Source organism: Parasteatoda tepidariorum, chromosome 9 (assembly GCF_982258835.1).
Source record: "Parasteatoda tepidariorum strain Cologne lab strain chromosome 9, Ptep-v5.0, whole genome shotgun sequence".
Lineage (NCBI taxonomy): Eukaryota > Metazoa > Arthropoda > Arachnida > Araneae > Theridiidae > Parasteatoda > Parasteatoda tepidariorum.
The window spans coordinates 2,851,300-2,878,911 of record NC_141763.1 but is presented as its reverse complement, the minus strand read 5'-3'; the positions used below and the strand labels follow the sequence as shown (position 1 = coordinate 2,878,911).

General features: G+C 28.3%; 2 protein-coding genes across 5 annotated transcripts in view; both read left to right on the top strand.

The window, feature by feature from the left end:
* The window catches only part of LOC107451159 (nonsense-mediated mRNA decay factor SMG8), an 11,440-nt gene extending 3,038 nt beyond the window's left edge, over nt 1-8,402 (top strand). Inside the window, exons 3-7 of one of the 4 annotated variants that reach the window (XM_087150676.1) lie at nt 182-208; nt 1,752-1,880; nt 3,819-3,902; nt 6,213-6,284; nt 8,233-8,402. In XM_087150676.1, coding sequence (XP_087006802.1) covers nt 182-208; nt 1,752-1,880; nt 3,819-3,902; nt 6,213-6,284; nt 8,233-8,256 — 336 coding nt within the window. In that variant the 3' untranslated portion in view covers nt 8,257-8,402. Of the gene's footprint in view, nt 1-181; nt 209-1,751; nt 1,881-3,818; nt 4,988-6,212; nt 6,285-8,232 lie in introns of all 4 variants that reach the window. The other 3 variants (XR_015428956.1, XM_087150677.1, XR_015428957.1) reach the window with 3 other exon arrangements.
* On the top strand, nt 8,290-27,612 carry LOC147803252 (nonsense-mediated mRNA decay factor SMG8-like). The gene is made up of 10 exons (XM_087150479.1): nt 8,290-8,381; nt 9,119-9,208; nt 10,253-10,386; nt 13,920-14,131; nt 14,967-15,106; nt 16,318-16,405; nt 16,488-16,647; nt 18,487-18,611; nt 23,190-23,403; nt 26,145-27,612. Exons 1-10 carry the CDS (start codon nt 8,290-8,292, stop codon nt 26,339-26,341), a joined length of 1,452 nt encoding a protein of 483 aa, XP_087006605.1. The 3' UTR covers nt 26,342-27,612.

Here is a 27,612-nt window from a genome sequence, read left to right as displayed (position 1 = left end):
ACTTTAAATTTACCAATGTCAGTTTAATATTTCATTGTACTTATAGTTTATAGTTCTTTTTTTTACTCATTAATCAGTTTGTGATATCTAATCTGATTAATATGCTGTGTTATGATGAAATCTTTTTTAATGTGTAATTTATTAAGAATAGTACTTAATTGTTATTTTTTTTATTCTTTAGAATGAAGAAGCTTGTCAGTCTACTTCTGTAAGAAAATGTTTATTAATTTATACTAGTTTGGTAATCCACTGTGTAATGTATAGTAATTTTATTTGTAGTTTTAAAAATGCAAAGAATATCATTAGATGGAGATAGTCAGTGTAGAAATGTAACTCTCCCTGTGGCAGAATTTTTTTAGGTTTTCTGCGACAAAGACTCTCTAGCGCTAATATCTTTCTACAAGATACTTTCAATAATAACAAAGATGTAGGTTACAAATGTAAGATAACAAAAATGCTGTGTTTACAAAAAAAAGCAATGTCTTTTTTTTAAATTGATTTATGTAATATTTTTTTATTCTGATATTATAGGCGATATACTTGAATTTTGTTGGGGGGAGAAGCATACTAATTCTTTTCTTTACAAACTGGGAATTCAATTTTTATTTTCGTCTTTTTTTTAAAAAAAAAAGTGACCACTCAAAGAGCATTTGATATTTAGGGAAGATATTTCAGCTATACTAAACTATTTCATTTACTATGGCATTATTTAAATTTGTTCAGCTGTTCCTTTTTTTCCCTCAAAATTTTAATTAAGACTAGCATAGTTAGTCGAATTTAGCTACACACAAAAACAATGATTTTGTTTCCTCATAATATAGTGTGTATAATATGTACAGGGAAAACACAGTTAATTTTTTTTCTCCAAATTTGAGTGGCAACCCTACATTAACATTGATTGAGCATCATTATCGTCAGTTAAAGTATGGCAATGCTTATTTTTTGTTGAAAAATCTGGCTATGCACCCTATTTCATCCAAAAGCTGACGCTTACCATAAAAAATTCAACCTATTCTTAAGATAAGCACAGGGCTCCTTTTGTGTAATTATTGAGTAATAAAACCTTTGTTTAAAGTGAGAGAAACACATTTAATAAATGAAGTTTTGATTGCATATTTAAAAAAAAAAATTTATTCACACATTATTTCAACTATTAGTATTTTATTTTTTGTCTTTTTTGTGTAATACTTTGTCTATTAAAACATTTATAATCTATATCTTTTTTACAGGATTGCCACTCCACAGGGAAAATACAGGGAATTTAAAAATCACCTAAAATAACAGAGAAAATGCTGTAAATTTTAAATTTTTCCTTACAAACTGGGAATTTTACTTCTTATTTTTGTCTTTTGAAAAATTCAGAACTCTCAAAAAACAATCTATGGGATATTTAAAGATAATAATTCAGCTATTATTTCATTTATTATACCATTAAGTATGTTCAGCTGTTCCTTCTTTTTCTTCAAAGTTATACCAGCAATTTAAACTAGTATAGTTAGCCCAAAATAGCTCACAGAGGAGAACAATAATTGTGTTTCTTCTTAATATATTGCATATAACATGTGCCAAAAAAATTTTTTCTTCCAAATTTAAGTGGCAACCCTGTTTTAAAAAACATAAAAAATTTTTTAAAATTAAGTTTGTCAATTCGTTTCAATAATGCTCTCAATAATTACTTGAAATGTATATTTTTATTAATATAAATTTACAGTCATTCATAACCGTCATAATACTGATCTTTTACTTTCAAGAGGAGTTGTGAAGTAAAAGGATATTACGATCCTTCTGTCAGCGCCATATTTCTTCAAGCAACTGGCATATCTGATACAAGTGTTTTAGTTCGTAAATGTAAAGAGTTAGGAACAGAGTTGGAAACAAAGGTAAAAATCAAAATTTGTGTTTTAATTTACTTCACTTGTTTTATTTTCACTCACTTGGTTTATTGATAACTAAGCATATATTTTAATTACTTTTCATGGTTTTTTTTTCAACCCTTTTAAATATTGACTAAGTTGTTCTCAGTGATAAATTGTCAGGATTTGCTGTCATCGATTGCACAGCTCTAGTGTGACCTTAATAATCAACCTTAATTATGATAGATTTAATAGAAATATTTCGTCTAATATTAATACCAAGGCAGTAAGAGAATTAAAAAAAGATAACTTATCAACATTTTTATTTATAATGGCACCTATATTAATATTGGGTTAATGCATAAGTTGTTTTTTTAAATTTTTGTCAACTTGACACTCCATTGCTTTAAAAAGTAACAAAAATAAAGTCAACAAAAAGCGAAATACACTATTTTATAGAGTGAAAAATTCTCTTTTGAATAACACAAAAGATTATGCCAAAACATTTCCTTTTCAGCGCAAATTTTTTAAATTAAACAAAGTGCGGGAACTTGTGCATCAACCCAATAAAACATGTATATTAATTATCATTAAATTTGCTCTTATTCCCTTTTCAACGGTTCAATATCCAGGGGTGAGCTCAGGCTTTCTCCAGACATTCCTACTTTTCACAACTTATTAGACTCTTGAGTCATGATGGCTTCCAATGAAGTGAACCAATATTTTTTTGTCATACTAATTTGCTGTAATTTTATATTTTCCACTTGCTTCTCTTCTATCAGTTAAAATAGTGTGGCTTTATTAAATTTTACAATATGAGTTAATTAGGCCGGGATAGCATGGTTAGTAGTCCAAGAGTTCTTGGGTTTGATCCCCCCGGCCAAAGACTCCCCATGTAGTAAGTGGTGACTGATGCGCATTAAATCTGTCGAGTCGCAAAATCTTTCATGTTCTCACAACAAATCCAGACCTGCCAACTCTCCTGCTTTTAGCAGGAGTCTCCTGCCTTTGCCTCAAATCTTCGCCCTCAGGCCTTCAGGGTGTTTTCTCCTGCTTTTTTCTATTTAGTGCAAGATAGAGGAAAAAAACAACAATTTGTGCCTTCCCAACTTGTGCTTCAGATCATGCTGGGCATCTATTTAGAAAAACTTTGCCCCATAGCAACATCACTAAAAATTACGGTGAGTGTGAACCAAAACAGCAGCAATAACCAATAAAATGGCAAAATCGGAGATATCTTGGACACCATTAGGCAAAATGTTTTTTCACTTTCTATAGATGCCAGTTTTTTTTTTAAACAATGCTAAATCAGCAACATCTGCAGTTTTAAAACAGTAGCAGTTAAAAAAAAAATTAAGAAATGCATTTATAAAGTATTCTATTCATTATTGACATATTTTGTTAGTTTTGAACTTCTTCCTAAATTTGAAAAAATCAAAAGATATGTTTTAATATAATTCTATAGAACCTTATATTTTATAGTAAGAACACGTATCTTTATTAGTCAGTGTCAGAATCTTATTGTGGTCTATTTTATGTAATGTAAATAATATATTTTGAAATAAACTTCTTGTAGGAAGTGTGAATCAGGTTTAATTTTCAATATTGCGCTATGTCGTGATACAGAAAGAGTCTCCTGCTTTTTTATTTTCTAAGGTTGGCCGGTCTGCAAATCAATACGTCTGGGGGTACTGATCCAGGAGTTTCCTTGTCTTCTGGATTGATTCAAAATTTACAAGGCTACAGAGTTGAGCATTAGTTGTCGTAGACCCAAAAGTGGGTCAGCAGTTCAACGACGGATATAAAATATTAATTAATTCGTAGCTTGATTTTTTCAGTACAGCTTTTAAAAAAGTAATAGAAACATACCTTAATCTCTTTAAGTAGCTGACATTTTAATGTTTAAACAAAACAAGTTTTTTCCTTCATGTATCAATAAATAAATAATTAAGTTTATATTTTTAGAGCTTCTTAGAAGTATGGAGTGATTTGTATCTGGATTTTGCTAAAATATTACTTACTCTGTTCTGTGTTTCTCATATAATCATTGTAAGTATTAAAAAAAAATTTTTTTTGCTTCTTTATTGTCTATTTAATAAAAAAAATAATTTGCGTGTCTGTCCAACTGTGCATCAATCCTATAACTAAAAAATCATTTGTGTTGGAGTTTTGGAATTTTTAAAGTAGGTGTAAAAAGGAACTCCCTCGAGCCTAAAAGTTTTCCTAAAATGTCAATTAGTTTGTTTGGGAAGGTCATTTAAAAAGTGAATTTTTAATATTGTTTCAACATTAGATATTGCTACAAATTAATCTGTATACAATTCTTTTTCAAACATTAAGAGATAACATCTCTGATGTTTGCTTGCGTATAGCTCTGTTTGATCAAGAGCCACATTTATTGCATACACTTAGTTCATTATTTTTACTCATTATGTAAAGTAAGCTTAAAGATCAATAGCATGTAAAGGTTTTGTCACCGTTTTAGTATTTCTTCTTAAATTATCTGAAACCACATGTTTATTTTGTTTAATTAGGCTTTTGAAAAATGGTTCTATAAAATTGAATAGTTTAAAATTAATAGTAGTTGAAATAAAAATATCATGTTAAATATTAAAAATCAGAGTAATTGTGAAAATTGTTTGATTTTAGTGTACTATGAATAACATGAGTTAGAACTAGATGATGCTTAAATTTTAGCTTGATGGGATAAACTTATGAAATCATGTTTTGCATAATATAATAATTTGCTTAATTTACAGAACTGAAGATAATAAAAAATAAATAAAAATTGTGCAATTATTTTAGCTTTATTAAATGTGTCAATGTATGCCTTTCAGCTTGAAACAATATTTTTATATACCAATTAATTAATTACTTACTTTCTTTTTTATTTTCTACAGGCAATCAAAGATCAGGCGATAAGTAAAATCTAAAAAAAAGTAGCATCTAATTAACCAATGTTCTTTTTTTATTTAAGCTATTTTATTCTTTTTAACATACTTAGTTTATGTATTGATTTTTTTTTTAATTGAAGAACTTAATCTTTTTCTCAAATCTTTTTTTCCGATAACGCATCCAAAAGCAGGTTTTGATGTTAGCTACATCCAGCTTTTCAGAGCTCTAGACACAATTAGGTATTCTTATTTCATTTCTTTTTTTAATATGCAGTACTTATATGCTTAAATCTGGTTATGGCTACTCAAGAATCTAATAAAATAAAAAGATAATTAATCGTATTCAGCAATCTATAAAAATTTAGTCTACGAGATTCACCCTATTTTAATCCCGCTATCTCCATGGAAAGTAAAGGACAATTTTTAAATGGAGAGTGGTTCATGTGGGATTTCGATAAAGAGATTATTTTAATCACTTGCATGATATTTTTTACTTTAGTTGAAGGCATGAAAATGATGGATATTAAATTTCTGACATAATATAAAGCCATCTGATGAATAGGCAGGCATATCCTCTGGAACCTGTAATTCTCTAGCTAGAAAAAAAAAGTAGCTCTCATGAAAATTCATGTCAAAAGTATTAAACCAAATATAATTTTTTTTTTTTTTTGTATTTATAACAGGAAAAAAATGAAAATAATTTTAAGTATCAAATTAAATTGCTGCTTTTCCTTGATGTAAGTGTTGGATCAGTTTTAATTAAAAGCATTAATGTTAAATATAGCTCTGTTTGATTACTCTGTATTATTGTTTTGCCAATCAATTGATGAGGTTCTTATAAATGTACAAAGAAACAGACTACCCTAAGTAACTTTTGATCTAATGATCAGGGCTCAATTTTAATGGTTCAAAGGTTTGACCTCAAATATGATAAATAATTAGTGCAGATAATATTATTTTAACATACAAAATCAGACACAAAAACATACTTTCTCTGAATAAACATAGCTTTTTTCCAAGGGATTCATATTTCTGCACTCCGTAATGTTAATTTTACATTTTGCATATTTCACCATAGCTCAATATAATTCCATGCAATATATAACTTTTAGTAAATATTTATTATTTTATTTAAAAGTGGAAAATATTTTAAATTCTAAGCTATACAATTTTTTACATATTTTTAAAGATTATAATTTTAACTGAAAAAATACAAAATTTGTGAGAAATCGATTGAATAGTTCCTGAGAAATCGAATTTTGAAAAAGTTGTATGTTTTAAATTTGATTTATCAGTAACTATTCAACTGAATTTGCTCAAATTTTGTATTTTGCTGAAAAGAGTTATCAGATAAAAAGCCAGGCTCTTGATAAAAATTTTCATATATTTTCTTACTACCTTCAAATCAAACATATAGTTCAAAATTATATTATTCGATTATATATGTCTGCATTTTTTAATACAGTTTAACCTGTTTATCTGGAATCTCACGGGAAAGGCAAAACAATTTGAGATAAAGAGGTTTCGAGTTATGCAGGTACTTTAAAAATATTTAATTTAATTAAGAAATTCTATTAAAAGTGCTTTAATTGTTTTTAGTAGAAAAATATAGGCATTTCTTCAAATTACTTATACCACATATATTTACATAACATCTATTTACATAATATTTTTTTAACATACATTTAACACTGAAAGTAATTTTTAAAAGATTTTTGATGTATAACTTTATTTGTTTCGATTATTCTTTTAAAGGTTAGAAAGAGCGCAAAGCCCAAATAGATAACATTTTCCTGGGATTCAAGAATATTTTATTAGAATTCTACAGCTTTTTTCTACCTCTGTTGCATTCACTTTTGGTACATTAATATGATCTTCAGCTTCTTCCTCATCATCTGATATTCCTTTGACATTATCTATGATTTCTGCATCTGTCAATGTTCCGCAAGTTGCCAGGCAGTTGTTCACTTGTAAAATTCTTCAAAATTAATGTCAACATTAACTCCAGATTTTTTTGCATTCCATTCTGGCAAATCTGGCACTGTATTTTCAGCATCAGCAGTTTCTTCTTCTTTACTAATGCCTTCAACCTTTTGCTCATCATCTGCACAGCAATTCTTAAAACCATTTTGGATAAATTTTAGACACATTTCTCCAGGCAAAACAGTAATTCTGATAGCATCCAACACATTTAATTTTGGAAGAGAACTTTTTTCATCGATGGCATCTACAAGTTTGCATACCAACTGTTTTCTACAGTTCACTTTAAAACTCCTAATTATCCTTTGATCCATTGGTTGCAATTTTGAGGTGAAAATGAATTTTTAACTTTCATATCTATGTTGAAAAGCTCACCCCTGGTGGTCTGGTCACTACTCATTAACTTAATGTCAGAATCATTGTATTCTTTTCTAGTTAAAGAAAGTGCAGGGATAGTGATTGAAATTCCACGAAACACCCCAACCAGTTCATCCCTACCTCCTGTGTGTTCACAAAATGCATCTCTGTAGCAAGTTCTACTGATAAAGAAAACTTTGACATTTGTACTGTAATATTAGAAATTCGAGAAACGGAGGATTTGAAGGGGAAAAAATTTGACATAAACGTGAAAAATACATTGATTTTAGCCAGTAAATGTAGGGAATTTTAGAAATATCGAGATATAGGGGTTTTCAAGATAAACAGGTTCAACTGTATAAGTAATTTAATAGTTATGATGCTGTTATAGGCCTTACATATTTCCTAGCTTTTAAAATTTCTTTAATTTTATGGTTTAATTTTTTTTTAATCATTCTTAATTCTCTTATAATTAAAATAAATCAATTATTTAATTTTTATCTCATTTTATTAAACGCAACTTTAAATATTCTTATTATTTTCTTAACAATCAATGTGCAGCCTGCCTTTTAATTTAATACGAAGGTATAACTCATTAAAAGAGTGTTAAGTTAAATATTCTATTTTAAGTACAAAAGAAATTTTCACTATTACCAATTCTTCGACGGTAATAGTATCAAATGTCATGATTCAAAAATAGATCATCTCAAATAATGTATCTTATATTTACCTAAATTTTGGTTTATAATTTTTTAAGAATTTTAACCTTTGTTTTGCAAATTAAATATTATCGTGAGCTTGTATTATCCCACTGGCAGTTTAGCAAATGAGTAAGATTGGGAGGAATGTTTTTCTCCTATATAGTAACATGTAAAAACTAGTTTTGCTATGCGGAGAAGACTGCACATTAAAATGCGACTTTTTACATGCAGAACTGTCAGTGGGTTAAAAGTCTAAGTGGGTTTATACTTTTTAAAACTGTGCGTTAGCCCATCTGTTCTGGGCATGTTTTTGACAGACATAGTCGGCTCAAATTTAATGCCATTGAGTACATGTCTGAATATTTTGTCGTTGTTTAGTGGTTGTTATTTTTACTATCTTGCGATATTGTATTTCATGTGTGATAGTTTTTTTCCTTCTTCTTTCAGATTGAAAGCATTGCCCTGGTTTAAAGAAGTTCTATCCGATTTGAAACTTTCTGCAGAATGGATACAGAATGGAAGACCATGCTCTCCCCGTGTTCTGTTTGTGTTCGAATCTTCTCCTTTGTACACTCCACCCGACAATTTGACTTCTGGCGAATTTTCAACAAGACCAAGACCAAAAGTATGTTGTTAAAAAATTACTGGCATCCAGCTTGCACTGGCCACAGTACTGACGTGAAATATCCTCACTGGTAGACGGATCATGGGTTAGAGTCCCCTTGCCGTCAGGCTAACTAGGGGAGGTTCTTGTATTCTTCCTCTCAATGTAACGCAAATGTGGGTTAGTTCCAGCAAAAAGTCCTCCACAAAGGCAAATTTATCCCTGTACTTGATTCAGGAGTTCCCTTGTCTTCTGGATTAGGTTTAAAATTACAATGCTACGAAGTTGAACAATACTAGTCATAAACCCAAATTTGGTTTTTCTGTTCAAGGACGGTTATAAAATAAAAAATAACTTTAAGAGGCTTGGTATGGTTTTGCATTTATTTTCAATTTAAGAACTTTATTTTCTTGAAGGACAGATATTTTTTGGAATTTTTTTCGCAAAATTAAAAACAAGATTCTAGCTGAAGGACCCAATTTATCATTATTTTAGATTATCATGATTATGAGTAGATTCTCATAATTTCATAAAAAAGGGAATTTTTATAAAAATTCTGGTTTAAGCCCGGATAATTAATAGTATTCAATTTCGTTTACTTAATTTATACTTGCTTGTTGTTCATTTATGCTATATTCATGTTGTCTCCCAGTAGAATAGCCAATTCTCGTTTGAAGTTTTATGTGTTATGTGGTCATGTACAAATATTATTTTTTTAAATTTCTATAGGAGCAATCCCCTCTCAAAAAAACTTGAGCACTCATTGGAGGATGAAATTTATAGAATATTGAGAAAAAGCAGAGTTATAACTAATGTCAGGTATTTAATTTCTATCAATATTTTCTTTGAAATCTACAGTGAACTTTTTAGTTCAGTCAACACGTTATGTTAAGTTTGTAATTTAAATTACTGAAAGTGCAAATTGATCAGAAATTTTTTTTTAAATGTATTATATGCATATTTTATTATTTTTTTGTCACTTTTTTTATTAAACTTTTACAACGTTAAATTTGATTTTAATGCACTTATCTTAAAGTTAACAAAAAATAAATAAATAAAAAGTTAAAAAAGAAATTAATTATAGCAACAAATCAATATATTTCCATTTCAATAATAATTGCACTAAAAGTAATCAAAAAACTAAAATGATAATTGCACTAATTGTAAAAAATTAAGTAAGTCTATTTCAAGATTCTTTGCAAACATCAGATATTTCGAATTAAAAAAAAAGAAAGGAAGTATATGATAAAGTGAAAATTTGTTTTTTCTGCTCAAAATTATAATTTCTACTTTAATATATTAATATTTTCTTATTAATATTTATATATTAAATATATAAATAAAATATTAATCTGAAATTAAATATTATTTATTAGACTATATCTATATTTTAAATTAATATTTTAAATATTCTGTAAATACTATATAGCCAATAAGTCATGCATTGCCATAGATTATATACATATAGAATATTTATCATATCAGGTTTTATATTATTATATTGTAATAATTAGACCAAATCATTAGACGCATTGTAGTTTTTCAAAAATTACATGTTTTGCAAGATTTTGCTTGCAATACTCTTATATTTAAACATACATGTAATGGGCTTTTACTCAGGTGATTTTTTAATATACTTCCTATTTGTATTTATTTTTTAACGTATTGCATTACAATGATAACCCATTGATACACTAATGTAAACAAGTGCAAACCGGTTTCAGTTGCGTAAAAGCAATAAAGCTGTATAGTATCACCTGATAATTAAGATTTTACTTAGAATCTTATAATGTGTCTAATAATTTGGCTTAGGGACTGTATATATACACACATATATTTATTACATAAATGTTAATTTTGCAGTGGAAACTCTCTGTTTGCGGTTCCTGCTAATCAAGAGTTTGTCTACATATTCTCCACAAAGCGATATCTCTCAGATTTTATTGGATTCTTTTTGTCTCAAATAAGGTTCCACTGCCAAAAGGCTAAAGACTTGGGTATGACTTTCATTTAATTTCGCTTATTAAACTTCTTTTTTTACGGAACAAATGTCTTCGAAGTCAACCTCATTTACAATAATTATTTCTTATTATCTCTTGTAACATTAAACTTTTTTTAACACTTGACTATACATGTTTTATAAAAGTAAAGGGTAAATCACCTAGAAAAAGTGAAGTGCCTCATTGCTGAAGAAAACAACAGCATTTGCTATAGATTATTATTAAAAAATGTTTTGTTATTTTTGCAATTTCTTAATTTTACAACAATTTTTTTTTTTCTTTTTTTTTTTTTTTTAAATGCAATTGTAAAAGTTTTTTTGTTGTAAAAAGACTTCTTTCATGAATTATTCTACTTCTTGTTCTGTATTTTACTATAAATTTCATATTTAAATTGCAATATAATATTTATTTCCGTTTTTCATTGGTAAAAAAGGAGACTACTAATTTTTGTTTATAAAATAACTATGTAATTAATTCAAGATTTATTTTCTGGCTTACTTTTTTCCTTGAAGACCACCTATTCTAATCCTAGGAGACCATATAGTTTGTCTAAAGTAAGAACTCCCCTAGCTCATTTGTCTAGACCCGTGGCAGTGACTATGGTAACGAGGTATAACTATTTCAAGTATGGGTGTGGGGTCATTATTTAAGATAGGTTTCGGCTCTGGTCAGCGGGAGAAAGGGAAACTTTTTTTTCTCCAGTCTACTACCCCGTGACAGAATCACGGCGACATTGTCGCAGAATGTTACAGAGTTCTTGCAGAAATTCTTTTGAAAAGGACAAATATTGAGTTTTCTCGTAAATTTGTCTCGTGAATTCCACGTAATGTTTGAATCATACATTTAGATAATCACTTTTGGATGCGCTCAATTCACGCAGATAGTATCGTAAATCGATGTAATGTTTTGATTGAAGTTTCGGTAGTTATTGATTTTCACGTGGTTTGAAACAATCTGAAATTTTTCATATTGTTTAATATTTCAAATAATATGAAAATTTTGAATCATGTATTTGAGTATTTGATTTTTAAGGCAGTAATACTATTGAATTTTTAGCAGTTATTGCTATTGATTTTCTCCATAGATTTTAAATCCGATATTTTATGTACGATATTATTTATTACAACCTAATCTTGCAACGAAACACGGTTTTGAGGAGACTGATTAGAGTGAGTTCGTCATTGATCTTTTTTTTGGCAACGGATTTCATGATTTTAATAAATTTTTTTATTGTGATTATTATTTAAAAATGCGACAAGGAAAATAATTAGTGTACCTCCCCCCATCCAAAAAATGCAAGAATATCACCATATTAGAATAAAAAATTATTACATGTTCAATTAAAAAACATAATAGTTTTTCTCTTTTTGAAAACACAGCACTTTTATTATTTTAAGTTAGTAACGTATATATGTTTGTTATTATTAAAAGTATCTTGCAGGAAGTCATTAATGGTAGGGAGTTTTGTCGCAGATAGCTCTCAAAAATTCTGCCACAAGGGTTAATTGTGTTAATCTTAGAGTGAAGAGAAGTTACCCGCCCTGAAATGTGCCATTCTTGATTCTATAGCAGCAGACTTTGTGGCGGGGGAGTTCTTAAGGTAGACAAAATGTAGGCATAATCTATGGTCAAAAGAAATTTAAAATATATGGTTTACTTACCATCACATAGAATTTCAAGTGCACTTTTATTTAAAAATCAGAATCTCCTGTATAATCATAACCTTTAAAATTTTTCTATTCATCAATCATATTTTTCTTGTTTTAAAATTGCTAAAGGCCAAAGATCAAATTGTTCTAATTTCATGACGTCATTCTCACAAAGCAATATTTCAAAATCTAAAAAAGCATTTTTTACACATTAAAAAACAAACACTATAAAAGGAACATTTATCGCTATTTATGTCTACAAACTGCGATTTGGTTAAAACAGACCCATTACTTATGCTTGAAAGAGAAAGTTAAAAAGAAGTCATATTTCTAACCCATCTTAAAACTTTCGTCCAGACAGAATCATGCAATGACCTCTGATAGTAAAGTAGAACATATAAAAAGTTAAAATTATTTTCCAAAAGAGAGGTTAAATATTGTGAGACTGAAAAATAGTGGTCATTTTATTAATGTTTAAATTAAGAAAAATTCCCCTAATTCGAAAAAAATCACTTGAAAATTTTGCATTGAATTAACTAAAATTATTATGTAATTAAGCTATTAATTACTAAGCTAATATTAACTAAGCAATTAAATAAAGCTTTAAAATATTAAAAAGAAAAGATGTATATAAGTGAGTGATTGTGTTGTGACATCTGTTATTAATGTGCTATGACATATGTGTTATAATTTATATTTAATAATTTTCTAATCATAATTATATTATAAAATTTAATAATTTTAAACCTAGGCAAAAAGTCGTGAAGTCTGCTATTATTACTAGAATGATAGCATTGTAAATTTTTCATGTTTTCTGTGATACACAATTTAAAGAATGTTTTTCTGAAGGGTTTTTGCAAAGGAAAATGAAAAGAAACCATTATTAAATTTCTAGTTACATTAAAGATATTTTTCTCAAACTTGAAGTAAAGCTTTAATTTGAAACTGTATAATGTTTTTTTGCTGAATGGAATTTATTCAATTTTAAAATAACAAAATATTTTTGAAAAAAATATTAAGCATTTTTATGAATTTTCTAGTTTTGTAGAACTTTTTCACCCAGAGAAAAATCTCGTTAAAATCAATGAATATTTCGTATTTTTTTCATATTTTTATGAGCCTTTACAATGCAGTGATGAAGTAACTTTTGAAATATTAAATAATTAGGGCATAACAGCTTTATTTTATTTATTTTTTTTTTAAATTAAAGTTTTGGATTTTTCTTCTTTTTGAAAATAGTTTTTTACTTTGAAATTTTTTAGTTTTGAAGAGAAATGTCACTAAATAATTTAGCAGATACAAACTCACAACAATTTTTAAGAAGTGTTATTTTATTGGAATCAGTTATAAAAGTTACATATTATTTATTAAAAATTGATGTTTCATATGAAACAGTTATAAAAGTAACACATTATTACTAAAATATTGTTTCATATTAAACAGTTTGAAAATACCATATTATTTACTTAAGCGTGTTATTTTGTATAAAACAGTGGTAAAAGTAATATAAACTAAAAAGTAATAAAACTATAAACTTTTAAGGAATAAAACTATTGCTGTTTCATTTGAAACAGCAATAAAAGTGACATATTATTTGCCAAAATTTGTTGTTTCATACTAAACAGTTATAAAAGTGTATTTGAAGGTGTAGGTAAATTAATGGAAGACATATTTTTGCAGAGCCTTTGAAAATGATGAAAAACAATCTTACTATATTAAGAAAAGCATTCTTAATATGTTATACTTGGCAATAGAAAAATTAATATTCTTCTGATCATTAAAGGGTTTTTTGTTTTATTTTGTTGAATGTGTTTTGAATAAAACTATTCTAGATTTTCATTTAAAGATACTTTGTTATAAGATTGTTTTTACACCTTGCAGATATTTCTGATTCCAAGCCGAAGAGCAAATCTAATATCCTAGGAAATAATTTAAGTTTTACGTATGTAAATGGTTTCACATTTGAGCCATTTTCAACCAATGATAACGCTGAACATAGTTTTTCCAAGTTTCTGTTTCAACACATAAATCTAGCCTTGACAAAGGGATTCGATGATAATGTTGGTCGATTTCCGGTTCCTACTTATTTCGAGGTAAGTTCCTCAATACCTTCATCAAAACTCCTCTTTGTATGTATCTCATGTATTTTTTTTTTTTTTTAAATCTTATAGCTTTTACCTAAGTTCTTGTTTATATATTTCTTTTTTGATTTTAAAATATTATCATACTCAAATTTATTTTATTTTTTGTTTCAATTTTTAAAAAAAGTTTAAATGCTTTTGCTTCTGATCAGGAAAATTATTGTATCATTTTGTATTTTCTTTTATTTGAAGATGAAGGAAAAACTCACTTGATTTAAATCATGATTAAGATATCACTTTAAATCACTTGATTTTTCAAAAAAAATCATTAATTTATATAAATTGTGATATTTAATTTTAAAAAACATCACTAACTTAAACCAATTGATTTTTTTTTATTTTTAAATTATTTAATTAAGCTTAAAATATTTTTGAAAAATATATATTTAATTAATATATTTTTATATAAGTCTATAAGAATATATATTAATATATATAAGTTATTCTTACATAGTCTGATTTCATTGAAAATATAATATTAATTGATATAGCTTGAACAAAAATAACTATGATTTTATTAAATAATAATGTTAACCAGTTATTAACTGTTTTAGCTATATTATTTTTAAATAATATTAAGTATTATTAATGCATTTTTGCATATGCTTTAATTGATATAATTGTAAAAATAAATAATAATAATCTGATTAAAATTCTACAAAATATGATTTAAATTCAATTTTTTTTTAAAAAAGATCATACTTTCTAACTATCAAGATATAGTAAAATTCAAGCAAGAAAAAGGCAATTAATAAGTATAATAAGGAATTAATGTATATACTTTTAGCTGGCTCCTGTCCAGACTTGGTTTGAAGTAATTTGTAAGCTGACCAATGCTATGAATGGAGATCTGAAAGAGGGCAAAAGTCGACCCTTCTATCAAGCGATGAAAACTACTTTCGATACTGATGTGAAATTCTCTGAAGGGTAATATAATTCACTCTAATCATATCCTCCTTTGTTATTGAACCTCTAAGGGAGGATTTAATGGCAAATCTATTTATTATGAGTGAAAAGCATAAAAAACATCCATAGCTTGCTACCACATAACATTAAGTGTTTAATGAATTAATAAAGAAAGAACAAACACACGAACAACTCTGGTTTTTGGATTGTTAGTACAGTCGAAACTCATTAATGCGAAACCGCTTAATGTGAAATATCATTTTACATGAAACACATGTTTGGTCCTGTGAGACAGCAATCCATTATTGTTGTATTTAACAAGAAATTTTCAAGCTGATTATTGGTTAACATGAAAGAACAGAACTGGACACAAAACAGATAATAAGCATGTGAATAAAATCATTCATTTTGAAAAATGCTATTTCTATTTTCTTCCTACGTTAGAGGTAGCAGATGAGCAAATAAACAAAATAGTAAAAATAAAGTAGTTAAAATTTTTAAGATTGTTTTATTTGGTTCATAATAGTAATGTTTGCTTACATTACTGTAGTACATAACATGTATTAATAATACGTAAGAAATTATTTTAATAATGTGTCGTCTAAAACAAAATTCAAATATATTTTTACAGCTTTTTCACCATTTGTTTCATTCGTCTGTCGCCTTTCATTTCAAAGATTTTTAATATCAGTCAGTCATCCTCTGTATCTAAACTATGTTGCAATTTGTACAGATGACATACTTAATACATTTTTATTAACAAAAACAGTCTTAAAATTCTTCTCTCTTCTTCTCTGAGTGCTTATTGCTGTCTTTTTTATTCTTTTCTCTTTCAATTAAAAAGAAGTTTTATTTAAACGTTTTTAGAATGATAAAGTTGCTTTAAAGAATGAGAAGCGGCTATAAATGATTTTTTTTAAAAACCAATTATCACTTTTTATCAAGTGCTCCATCTACTATTACCAATAATTTCCAGAATGAAACATTTAGACCTATCAAATACGCTCTGAAATTTTAGATAGAAAAAATTAAAACTGTGTCTTTCCAACTAAATTCAAAAAATTTCTGAATATGTTTTTACAGCTTTTTTACAGTTTGTTTCATTCGTCGGTAGCCTTTTTAATTTTGTTAAAAGTTTTATAATTTTGAAATCATTCAGTCTTTCACTAGACATCCTGTATTCGATTCCTTTTTTTTTAAATGTTTTTTTCTTATCTTTTTTATCATTTCAGAAGGTGCAATAAAGTTTTGCCCTTAGCGTCTGCTGCATACCAAGAAAACCTACTCACTCATTACACTGAGGATTATCATGAAACTAGGGTTAAAAATGATTTTAATAATTCCAAAATTGCATAACTATAAATGGAATTTTTCTCTGATACTATTTGTAATTTACTTTTAGCTTGCTCACGCTTTACACGTATTTAACATCCACGCAAGGGGTCCGGCCACGCTGAGATTCGCTCAGCAGCTGATGGAAGACTGCGAAAGGCTCTGGAAAAACGGACATGAAATGTGCGAAGTTCTCAGCCTTACTGGAAATCATTACATGAATCCAGTGAGTTTCTTTTTCATTTGTTGTTACTTCATTATATTCAAAATATCACTGCATTTTAGTATGTTAACGTTATGGAAATATGCACTCGACAAATTCATGGGTGATTTTATTCCAAGGGCACTCCCGAATTCTGGTTTTTAATATTATTCTTCCGGGTTTAAAAACTAGAAGTGAGACATGCAATTTTATCTTGAATATAGCGGTATTTCACATAAATCAAGAGCATTGGTTTGCATTCTTTTGTGAATCAAAAAGTTTTGACCCGGTAAAAGTTGGAAGTTTTTTTTAAAATCCTGTTTGCGCGATATTTACTTTCATTCTTTCGCCAATTAGGGTGACCCAAGGAAATCAACGATCACTCTGTTTCTGGGGTAAATAATGATCATCTAAGTTTTATTTAAAAAAATTAAAAAACCGGAATTATTTTTAAATTTGATACATGGACAAGAATGCTTGTACAGTTTACTAACGTGTAACTACATTTACTTAATATTAGTTTTTTTGTTTAATCTAACAAAATAAGTATCTTTTAAACTGCTTTCTGTATTTTCCATTTCAAAGACAGGTTTCAAAATGTGCACATTTCTGCAACACTTCTCTTAATAATAAATATTTTGAGTTACTTTCTTTTTCTTTGATATAAAAATAGTGTAAGCTTTTGTTTAATTGTTTCACTTTTATTGTAAACATGGGTGCAAGTCTTCCGTCTCCAGGACGGATTTCCGTCTTTCGAAAATGTCCGCGGACGGAAGTAAGACGGAAACGAGACTGACTCGAGGACGGAAATCGGAAATTTCTTTTTTTCTGTCCTTAAAAATATTTTTTAGGTCTACGTTATTGGTCTGTTGTTATTTTATCAAAAGACCTGTTGTTATTTTATCAAAATATCTTATGTCCTGTTGTTATTTTATCAAAAGACAGATGAATAAATATTTTTTGTACAGTACTTAAACTTGATGTATTATGGTAAAGCTTTCTTAGATAGTTTGCATATGTCAAGGGGGTATTGTGTATGTTAGGTATTTCAGTCAAAAAAATTTCAGTCTTGGCCTTTTTTTCAACTTGCACCCATGATTGTAAACATTATAATTGATTTTAGGAAACTATATCAAATGTTGCCCCCTACAGATGGGGTTATTATTGATCACTGGGATAATTCCTGATCATTGTCATTACTTTTTATAAATAGTATAAAAAACAGCTAATAAATAGTTAATTGTCTTTTCTTAAATAAGAGTTCATATTTTTAAATAAATCGTTTTATTAGCTGCTTAAATATACCTTTTTGGTTTATTTGTTTGATCTTGATGTCTTATTTGTTAATTACCATTGTATAATTATTTTTAAACAGCCCCTTTGCTATAAAAACTGGTGATCAGTAATTGCCCCAGAAATGATCAAGAGAAGGGGTACTTCCTGATCACTAAAAATTTAAAATCTTTTAAATTCTAATTAGATTTTCAAACATAAGAAAGTAGCATAGGTATTTATATTCATCTTTTGTAAAAATTGGTGACCACTCCAGGTGCGATCTATGGGATATTTTAGGATATTTCAGCTATACTAAACTATTTCATTTATTTCAGCATTATTTGTTTTAAGTATGTTGAGCTGTTCCTTCTTTCTCTAACTTTTCCAGCACTTAATTAAAACTAGTACAGTTATCCCAATATAGCTTACACAAGATCACAGTGATTGTTTGTTTCTCCTTATAATACTGTGTATAATATGTACAGGGAATTTTTTTTACAGATTTGAGTGGCAACCCTGCTACTATAAAACTGAGATCATTTATTCTATCTTATAATAGTAATAATGGATTTACTCCTATTCAGATTCATAGAAGATGAGGAGGAGGATGATGTTGAGTCTCTTCCCGTGATGTCTCATTGCAGTCAAGTGAAAATAGTGTCAACATGTGAATGTGGAAGAAAGCAAGCCACCAGAGAGGACCCATTTGATATTAAGGTCAGTCTTTTAACTTAAGGACTAGAGAAAGCTTTTATTTAATTTAAAGTGATGCTTGAAAATACTTGGGATTAAAAATGTTTTCAGAATTTTCTAGTCTAAAGAAAATTGAAATAATAACTTGATATAAATAATAATCTGAAAAAACAATCTTTTGTCGATCTAAATAATCTGATAGAAATAATAATCTGAAAAAATAAACTCACTTTTATATTAATAAGCATTCTTTTTGGCTTCATTCCCTAAATTACATTAACGTAATGTGAATTTATTAGAGTTTTCTTACTTTGTTTAATTCTTTACATATCTTTATAAATTCAGTATGATTAATAATAATCTTGTTAATGTTTTGTTGAATATGCTTTTATAAATAACTTTCATTTAAATCTAAAAAGTACACTCGATAATGTTTTAAAATAATAGTTAAAAATTAATTATAATTTTGAATTATTCATTTACATAATTAAATAAATTACTTATTAATTTAAAAATAGAATGAGCCACTTAATAATGAATATCTTTAAAATTGTGTATAAATTGTTTTTATGGTGGCTAATATAATCATGAAAAGAGTTCTTTGTCAGAAATTAGTTATTTTATCATGATCATGTAAAGTTTTAAGACATTATTGTGCATTTTATGAATGTATTTATGAAGAACTTTCAACAATAGTAAGAAGGAAAAATTTTTTTTTAGTACGCATATCTTAATTACAGGGTTGGAATTTTGATGCCATTCGATGTGTTTGTCTTGGCATGTCAAAACCTGTCAAAAAGTGTCACAAAATTCTCAAAATCTGATTTTAAAAAATGTCAAAAACTTGGGACAAGTTTCATTTTATTAACATTGAGATCATTTTTTTAGACATTAAATCATGAACAATACTTGCATTATAAACTATAATTATACTACAAACTAAACTGCCCGACAGCTCATAGAGGGCCAAGGCCTACTGTGCCCATCTCAGTTTTCTTGACCTTTGGGCTCTGAGGTGCAAGGACAGATGTTCTGTTTGGGTGGTCAGCCCAACGAGGAGTACCCAGTGTTTAGCTCCCAAGCATGCTTGGTACTCATTTTATTGACCCACTGAAGGGATGAAAGGCTGAGTCAACCTTGCCTGGCTCATGGATCGAACCAGGGACCTGAGGTACGACAGCGCGAAGCACTACCGCTCAGCCACTGGGCGAAACTATAATTATAATTTGTATTAATATATCACTTTTATAAAAAATATCGCCAAAACCATTAAATTATTAATTGGTTTTTCTAAAAGCATGGTACTTTTAATATATTATAAGTAATAACTGTAAGTTGTTATAATTATTATTAATCTAAATATTGATTTTAATTATTTTATGTCACAATTCAGGCAGATGTTTTAGATTAAGTAAAACTTAAGTGGTTGCCAATAATTGTCTGATCTCAACTAATAAAAAAATATTTTTTGATATGTAATGTTTGCTATTATTACTTATATGCAGGTTAGCAGTATATGTGTAATCATGGGAACGAAGTTTTGAGAAAAATTCAGGCAAAGAAAAATTTTCTGTTTAAAAAAATTCCTACAAAATTTTTTTATTGTTAAAAAATGTGTCAGTTTGAAAATTTTTTACCTTGTTAAAAAACGTAAAATGTCAAGTTGTGTATTTATTAGTTTGAATTCCTTAAGTTTAGGAGTAATTTAATTTAATAAATTATTACTATTTCAACATATTTTGATTTCTAACAATTTTTAACATATGCTCGTTTATTCAAGAATTGTGAAAAATCAAACAAATTTTTATTCTTATGTAAGCTTACTTTCCAAACATATTTTTTTTAAAAAAAATATTGTCCTAAAGGAAAATGAATGAAAAATGTTAACATTTTGGGGGAAATTTCGATCCAAAAAAAAGAAAGAAAAAAAACTTTGTTCTGAGGGACTAAGAATTCTTCTGCTTATCTGTACTTGATTATTTACTACAAATCCTAAATATAATATATTCCCTGATAAGAAAACTAATTATAATTTACAAAAAATATAAATTTTTTTTAAATGATTTAATAATTTTTTCGCTCAATCAATTCAATGGTTTAATTAAGTTAGCAGCAATATTTAGTACAGTTATTAGAATAAATTTCTTAATTACATGTTATTTTATTACGTTGTAATAAATTAGTAGGTCAACATTCTAGTCCATACAGCTGAGCATCAATGAAAGAACATTTTCAAATTTCGTTCTTATTCATACAAAACTGAACTTGTAGTACTGAAAGCTTCAAAATCACTTTTTTGTAATGGCTTCTAGTCCATACATTCTAGTCCATACAGCTGAGCATCAATGAAAGAACATTTTCAAATTTCGTTCTTATTCATACAAAACTGAACTTGTAGTACTGAAAGCTTCAAAATCACTTTTTTGTAATGACTTGCTTTGGGAAAAAGAGGAATTAAAATGGAAGTAAATGAAAACTGATTTTACATATAAAAAGAATAAGATAATTGTTAAGTGATATTTTATAAGATAATTTTTTTTGCATTTTTATTTTTAATAATTAAACAAATAAAGGGATTCGATAAATTGCAATTTGACATTTTTATTTATAATTACATATTTATAATACTATAACAGGAATCTGTTTAGAAGAAATTTGGGTCCGTCCACAAAATGTTTTTTTCCTTAAAACGGACCCTTCACAAAATAATTTATCTTTTAATCCGACCCTTCACAAATTTGTTTATCTTCATTATTGTTTTGTTAATCGAATAAACACTTCTGAGGGGGTTGGGGGCGAAAGAAAGATGGTTCGAGACAAACAAGTTTCCCTAAGTTTAAATTCCAAATGTAGTATTCTAAGAAAATATTTCTACTTTTGCAAACATCGTGTGCACATTCTTATTAATGTTAAATCATAATTTTTTTGTAAATAAATCATTGATCAATTTATATTTATTCATAAAATTAATTAATAGGACATTATGTAAATAAAAATTAATTTCTGGCAATTTTTTAAATAAAATATTATAAATTTAAGAATTGTTTAAATTTGCTTAATGCGTAGCACATTAAAAGTGATACATTACTAAGTTGTGTTATTTAAAATATGTCAATTGAAACTATTACAAATGTGAGTGATTTTGTTTCTATCATTCGTCCGAAATGAATATTCTGTGTTGAACAGTATAGGCTAAATACCAAATATTTGTACTATGTTGCATCTCTAATTTAGTAGAAGCAATTGTTGAGCAGAATCTTGTATCTCTTTGCAATTGAATAACTTCTTGAAAAGGTTTTTATCAATTTTTGCAATAACAGGACCCTATTTGTACAAATTCACAAAAGCAGGACCCTGGTTAAAAGAATCTGACTTAACGCTTATTTTATATTCACAAATTATGAATATTTTTTTCAAAATTTTAGAAAAACAGGACCTTTCACAAAATGTCTGGACAGACCCCTGTATAATGTAATACACATTTATATTTTTATGTATATTATAATACACATTTTTATTTATAATTATCTAATATTTTCTACTCTAAAATCTTGGTTTTTTACAATAATTTTGAAAACAAAAAGAGTTTTATGTTAAAATAATTCAAGAACATAATTTGCTGGAGCACTTGTAATTTCACATGTATGTCAATTTAAAAATACTTCATATTTATTATAGCCAAAGTTTTTGGTTTTTGGCAATTGTCAGAAACTTGCCACCCTGTCTAATTATGAAATTTTTTTAAAGTGCTTAAAAATATTTTTTGTTTCCTTGAAAAATGCTTATTTTTTGTTAAGAAATTCGGCTATGCACACTGATTGAGAAAACATTATGAGTGATGGATTAGGAAGTGGGTTCGAGCATTTGAAGATGGTCATACAAATGTGCAGGATGACGAACAAGGTGGGCGACCTTCAGTCACTACTGACAATTTGGTGCAGAATGTTGACCAAACAGTGAGCGAAAATAAGTGTGCTTTAGGACTAAGTCGTTATCTGATGACTTTCCTCAAGTTTGTCAAAGTGCTCTTTATGTATTAGTAACTGAAAGATTAAATTACCGAAAGCTGCACTCATGCTGGGTTTCGAAAATGTTGCTAAAGGTGAACAAAACCAAATGTATGGGAGAGGTCTCAACCTCTTTGGGCTTTACCACGTACAAGGTGATGATTTTTTTAACCTAATCATTACAGGTGGTGAAACCTGGGCGACCTACAGTGCACCTGAATCAAAGCATCAATGAATGGAACAGCAGGATTCAACTTCATCCTAGAAAGTGAAGTTTAAGTAAACAATGTCAGCCCAGAAAATCATGTGTACCATGTTTTGGGACAGCAAAGGGGTGTTGCTTGTGTTTTCCTTTCCGTGTAACGCAAGTGCGTGTTAATTCCATCAAAAAGCCCATCATGAAGACAAATTTCTCCCAATACTTCATCCAGGAGTTTGCTGGATTGGGTTCAAAATTACAAGGCTATGGAGTTTAACATTAGTAGTCATAAACCCCCCAAAAAATGGGTCGGCTGTTCACCGACGGTTATAAAATATAAGTCTGATAATAATGTGTTAGATGTTCAAATTCTTCATTTATTAATTGTCATTTTAGGCAGCAAATTACGACTTCTACATTCTACAGAGAAATCAGTGTTGTCGTGATTTAGACAGGGTAGAGTTTCCAATTTTTCAAGCTAGTTCAGATGTGGCTCGTCCAGCTCCATCTTCCTCCTCCTCTCCACCTCCTGATAATGATGCTCCATCTGAGAAGTCAAGGGAAGTCACAAACTCCAACATACCTGTTGCTAAATCTGAACTCTCTGAAGGTATGACTGTATTGCAATTGCCCATCACATTGTATATTTTATGTTATGGTGAATTATTTCATTATCTTTCATTTTAAAATAATCTAAAAAAAAATTTATAAGTATCTTTTTTTTTTTTTAATCATCCTATGTTTTCTGCTTTTGTATTTGTGTTACACTTTTTGTTTTTCATTTCAAGAACTTTTTTTTTCATTGACTGAGAGTTTATAGTATAAAAATGAAATAAAGCATATGTAAAATCAGATATACAGAAAATCATTACCTCATTAGGCTTCTTGCCAATGAATAGCTCTCAGTTATCAAAGTTCCATGAAGACCTTTGCACTGAATAATGTGGTGACCATCCATAGGAGAAAGGCCACCAAGGAAGGAACAATGAAACTAATAGAATAAAAATAATAGAATAAAAAACATTTATGTTTAAAAACCATTTTTTTTTTCTAATTTTATTAATCACGCATGAGATTCTTCCAATTTTTGGAGATATTTTGAACTAAAAATAATAAAAGAAAAAGCTACGTTAAGTGACTATTTTTCTTAATATTTCTACATTGTTTTGTTGATTTACTTTATTATTATTTTATTTTCTTTAATCGTGATTTATGTATGTAAATCTTAACACAGGGTTCTTGCTGTCCTAAAATGTCCTAAAAAAGTGCTAACATTTTTTCCCAACTTTTTTAGGGTCTAAAAAGTGCTAAAATTTCTTCTGAGTGCTAAAAAAGTGCTAAATATTTTTTATTTTGGCGTTTTGAAATTTTTTTTGAGTGATCGGATTCCTTAAATCGGTTTCCCTAAATCCTTAAATTCTGTTGCCTTCAGCTCTCCTACTGCCTCCATCTTTTTAGAAGATTTTTGGGCTTTGGGGAAAGAAGTTCTTTCTTCTGAGATTTTATGGGCTTTAAAAGTTGTAGAAAGCTACTACTCCTACAATTCTTCCAAAGACACTGGAAAATTATTTAGTACAATGTTTCCAGACAGTTCAATAGCACGTCATTTCACCTGCAGTGAATCTAAGTGTGCATATCTCTGTCATTTTGGACTTGCACCTCATTTTAGCATGCTACTTCTGAAGTGCACTGATAATGCCAAGTTTTATACATTGCTTTTTGATGAGTCTTTGAACAAAGCGACACAGCAGAAGCAGTTGGATATACATATCCACTTTTGGAACCCAGTAAGGAACATTGTAGAGACGCGATACTTAACATCAGCTTTTCTGGGCCATTCTGTAGCAGATGACCTTTTAGCCTGCTTTTATGCATCAGTCAAAAATGTAGACCTTAAGAAATTATTGCAGATTTCTATGGACGGTCCTGCTGTCAATTGGAAGTTTTATAATAATATTCAAGGAGATTTGTTAAAAGAACATGGTGTTCAATGCAATGCAATAGGAAGTTGTGGGCTTCATATTTTAAATAACGCATTCTACAAAGGTGAATCTGAAACAGAATGGCTCATTGGTTCCATCCTGAGCTCAATCTTCTATCTTTTTAAAGATTCACCCACAAGAAAAGAAGATTTTATTAATCAATCAACTGAGAACAAATTACCACTAAAATTTTGTAACCACCGTTGGCTGGAAAATGCACCTGCAGCTGAAAGAGCAATATTGCTTTGGAATGATCTGAAATCTTATGTGAAAAATGTTGGCAAGTTTAGAAAAGTGAAATGTAAATCCTTTTTAACTTTACAAGAAGCAATAAAAGGCAAATTAATTCTTGTTAAGCTGAACTTTTTCTTAAATGTGTTGGAGCTAGTTTCACCTTTTTTGAAACTGTATCAAGCAGATCGGCCACTTTTACCATTTTTTGCTGCAGATATCCAGGATTTGGTATTACATAGTGTGCAATTATATAACATTCTGAAGCCAGAATCTACAGAAAACTTAAATTCTCTGGAGAAACTGTGCCATTTTAATTTTTGTGATGAAAAGAATTATGTCTCTCTGACAAAAATCAGTGTAGGTTTTAAAGGTGACCAAATTTTAAAGCAGTTGGCCTCAAAAGTTATTTCTGACCGGGATCATATTAATATAAAGAAAGATTGCAGAAAGTTTATCACCAAAATGTTAGAAACTTTACTAGAGAAATGTCCAATAAACTATTCTGTTGTTAGAAATGTTGCTTGCATCAATCCAAAATTAATGCCAGAAAACAAAAGCAAGTGTGTTCTAAAAATGAGAAACATATTAAATTACTTAAGTCAAAAATAGAAAATTGAGGAAAAAGATTGTGACAAAATTAAGCTGCAATTTGCATCATGTATAGATTAATTATGTAATTTTTACTTCATGAATCGTGAAACACTTTATTTGTATTTTTTTAATATCATGTATAGATTAAGTATGTTATTTTTACTTTACATCAAGTGCTAATTTTTTTTTCTTAGTCCTAAAAAAGTCCTAATTTTTTTTTTTTTTGAAATAATTGAGCAAGAACCCTGTAACAGTTTTTAATTTTTTTAACTAATCTTAAGTTCATTGTGTTGTCAATGCACACATATAGCAAAAAATAATAAGTATGTAGTTAATTTAATTTTTTTTCTTTCAGTAAAAAATAGTTTCACACTCTTTTTCATTTATTTTTTCTTGATTTGACTTGATAGATACTTATAGACTTTTTTTTATTTTCCCACTCTCATGCTAATATGATATTAATAATCTACAATATTTTAAGACAATCGAAACTAAAATTTGTTTTGCGTAGTTTTCTATGAATGACTTTTTTTTAAAACTTTAGATAAAGGAAATCTTATGAGACAGCCTTCCACTACAGAATATCTGCCTGATATGTTGCATTCAGAAAGTAGACCAGGATTACTTCCAATGTTTTCCTCTTGGTCCCTAGTGTGTGTGGGACCCTCTAATCTCTACTCCCATAACATTGATGAGAGTTCTTACTGTCTCTGTATAGTTATGAAATTTGTCTTCATTTAATCATTTCAGGGCAACAAAAGAGAAGAAATATTCAGCTCTTAAAAATACAACCATAACTTTAAATTTTTATTAGATCCGTATCTATTTTATCTTGACTTCTTTATTATTCATGCACATTTATGCTCCTTTTTATTATCTTAGGAAAGATAACTTTTTCCTTCTGATTAAAAACAGGGTTGCTACTCCACAAGTAGAACAGGAAAATTAAAAATCACCTAAAATAACCAGGAATTCCCAGCAAACTGGAAAATTACAGGGAATTTTATTTGTTATTTTCGTCTTTGGGATATTCAAGGTGCAATTTTTATGATATTTAAGGATGATATTTCAGCCGTACTAAACTATTTCATTTACTATAGCGTTATCTGTTTTAAGTATGTTATTTCTTAAAGCTTTTCCGGCAATTAAAACTAGTATAACTAGACTAATATAGGTTCCTCAAGAGCACATCAATTGTGTGTTTCCTATCAATATATTGTGTATAATATGTACAGGGAATTATTTTTCAGATTTGAATGGCAACCCTGTAAAAGAAGAGTAAAACAGTAGTTTAAAACCATGTGTGGAAAAATTTGTTTTCTATTGTCAGTATTGTTTGCATTGTCAACATATGCATTGCATTCTAATGGTTTAATAATGAAAGAATCTAGGTTCACCCTTAAAGTTTATTTATTTATATATTTATTATGATTATTTTGATTCTGTACTCAAACTTATGCTGTTCAGTTAACCTATTTATTTTTCAGTTTCTGAGTTGTTTGTAAAGAAAATTTACAGTTGCAGTTACTTGTAAAAAATCTGTAAAACTCTTAACTCTTAAACAGGAAAGATAAAGTGAATCTTATGAATGGTATAGAAAGGAATTTAACCACAATGAGGAAATAAATAATATTTCCTCAACAGGCGGCATCAAATGATCTACAGATGCTTCTCGCAAAATTCTTACGTTTGCTTACATTTCCAGTTTTATTGTTAACACCTGAGTAGTTTGAATAGTGTTCTGCGGGATTTTAATTATTGATTGATAAATGAAAAAAATTTTAGTTTTGAAAGCTCCTAATTATCTTAGCACCTATTTTTGGAGTGTTTTTCTTGGAATTAATCAAAAATCAAACAAAATTTTTATCGCCTTGTTTGAAAGTAGGGTGCAGTTCAAACGTTCTTAAGGGGAAGTGTGGTAGAAAATTTTCATTGCAAAATCTCCTTCATTACTAATTTAAAAGTAAGAAAAAGTAAGTTCAGGCAAACCTAGTGTAAGTCATAAAGTTTCT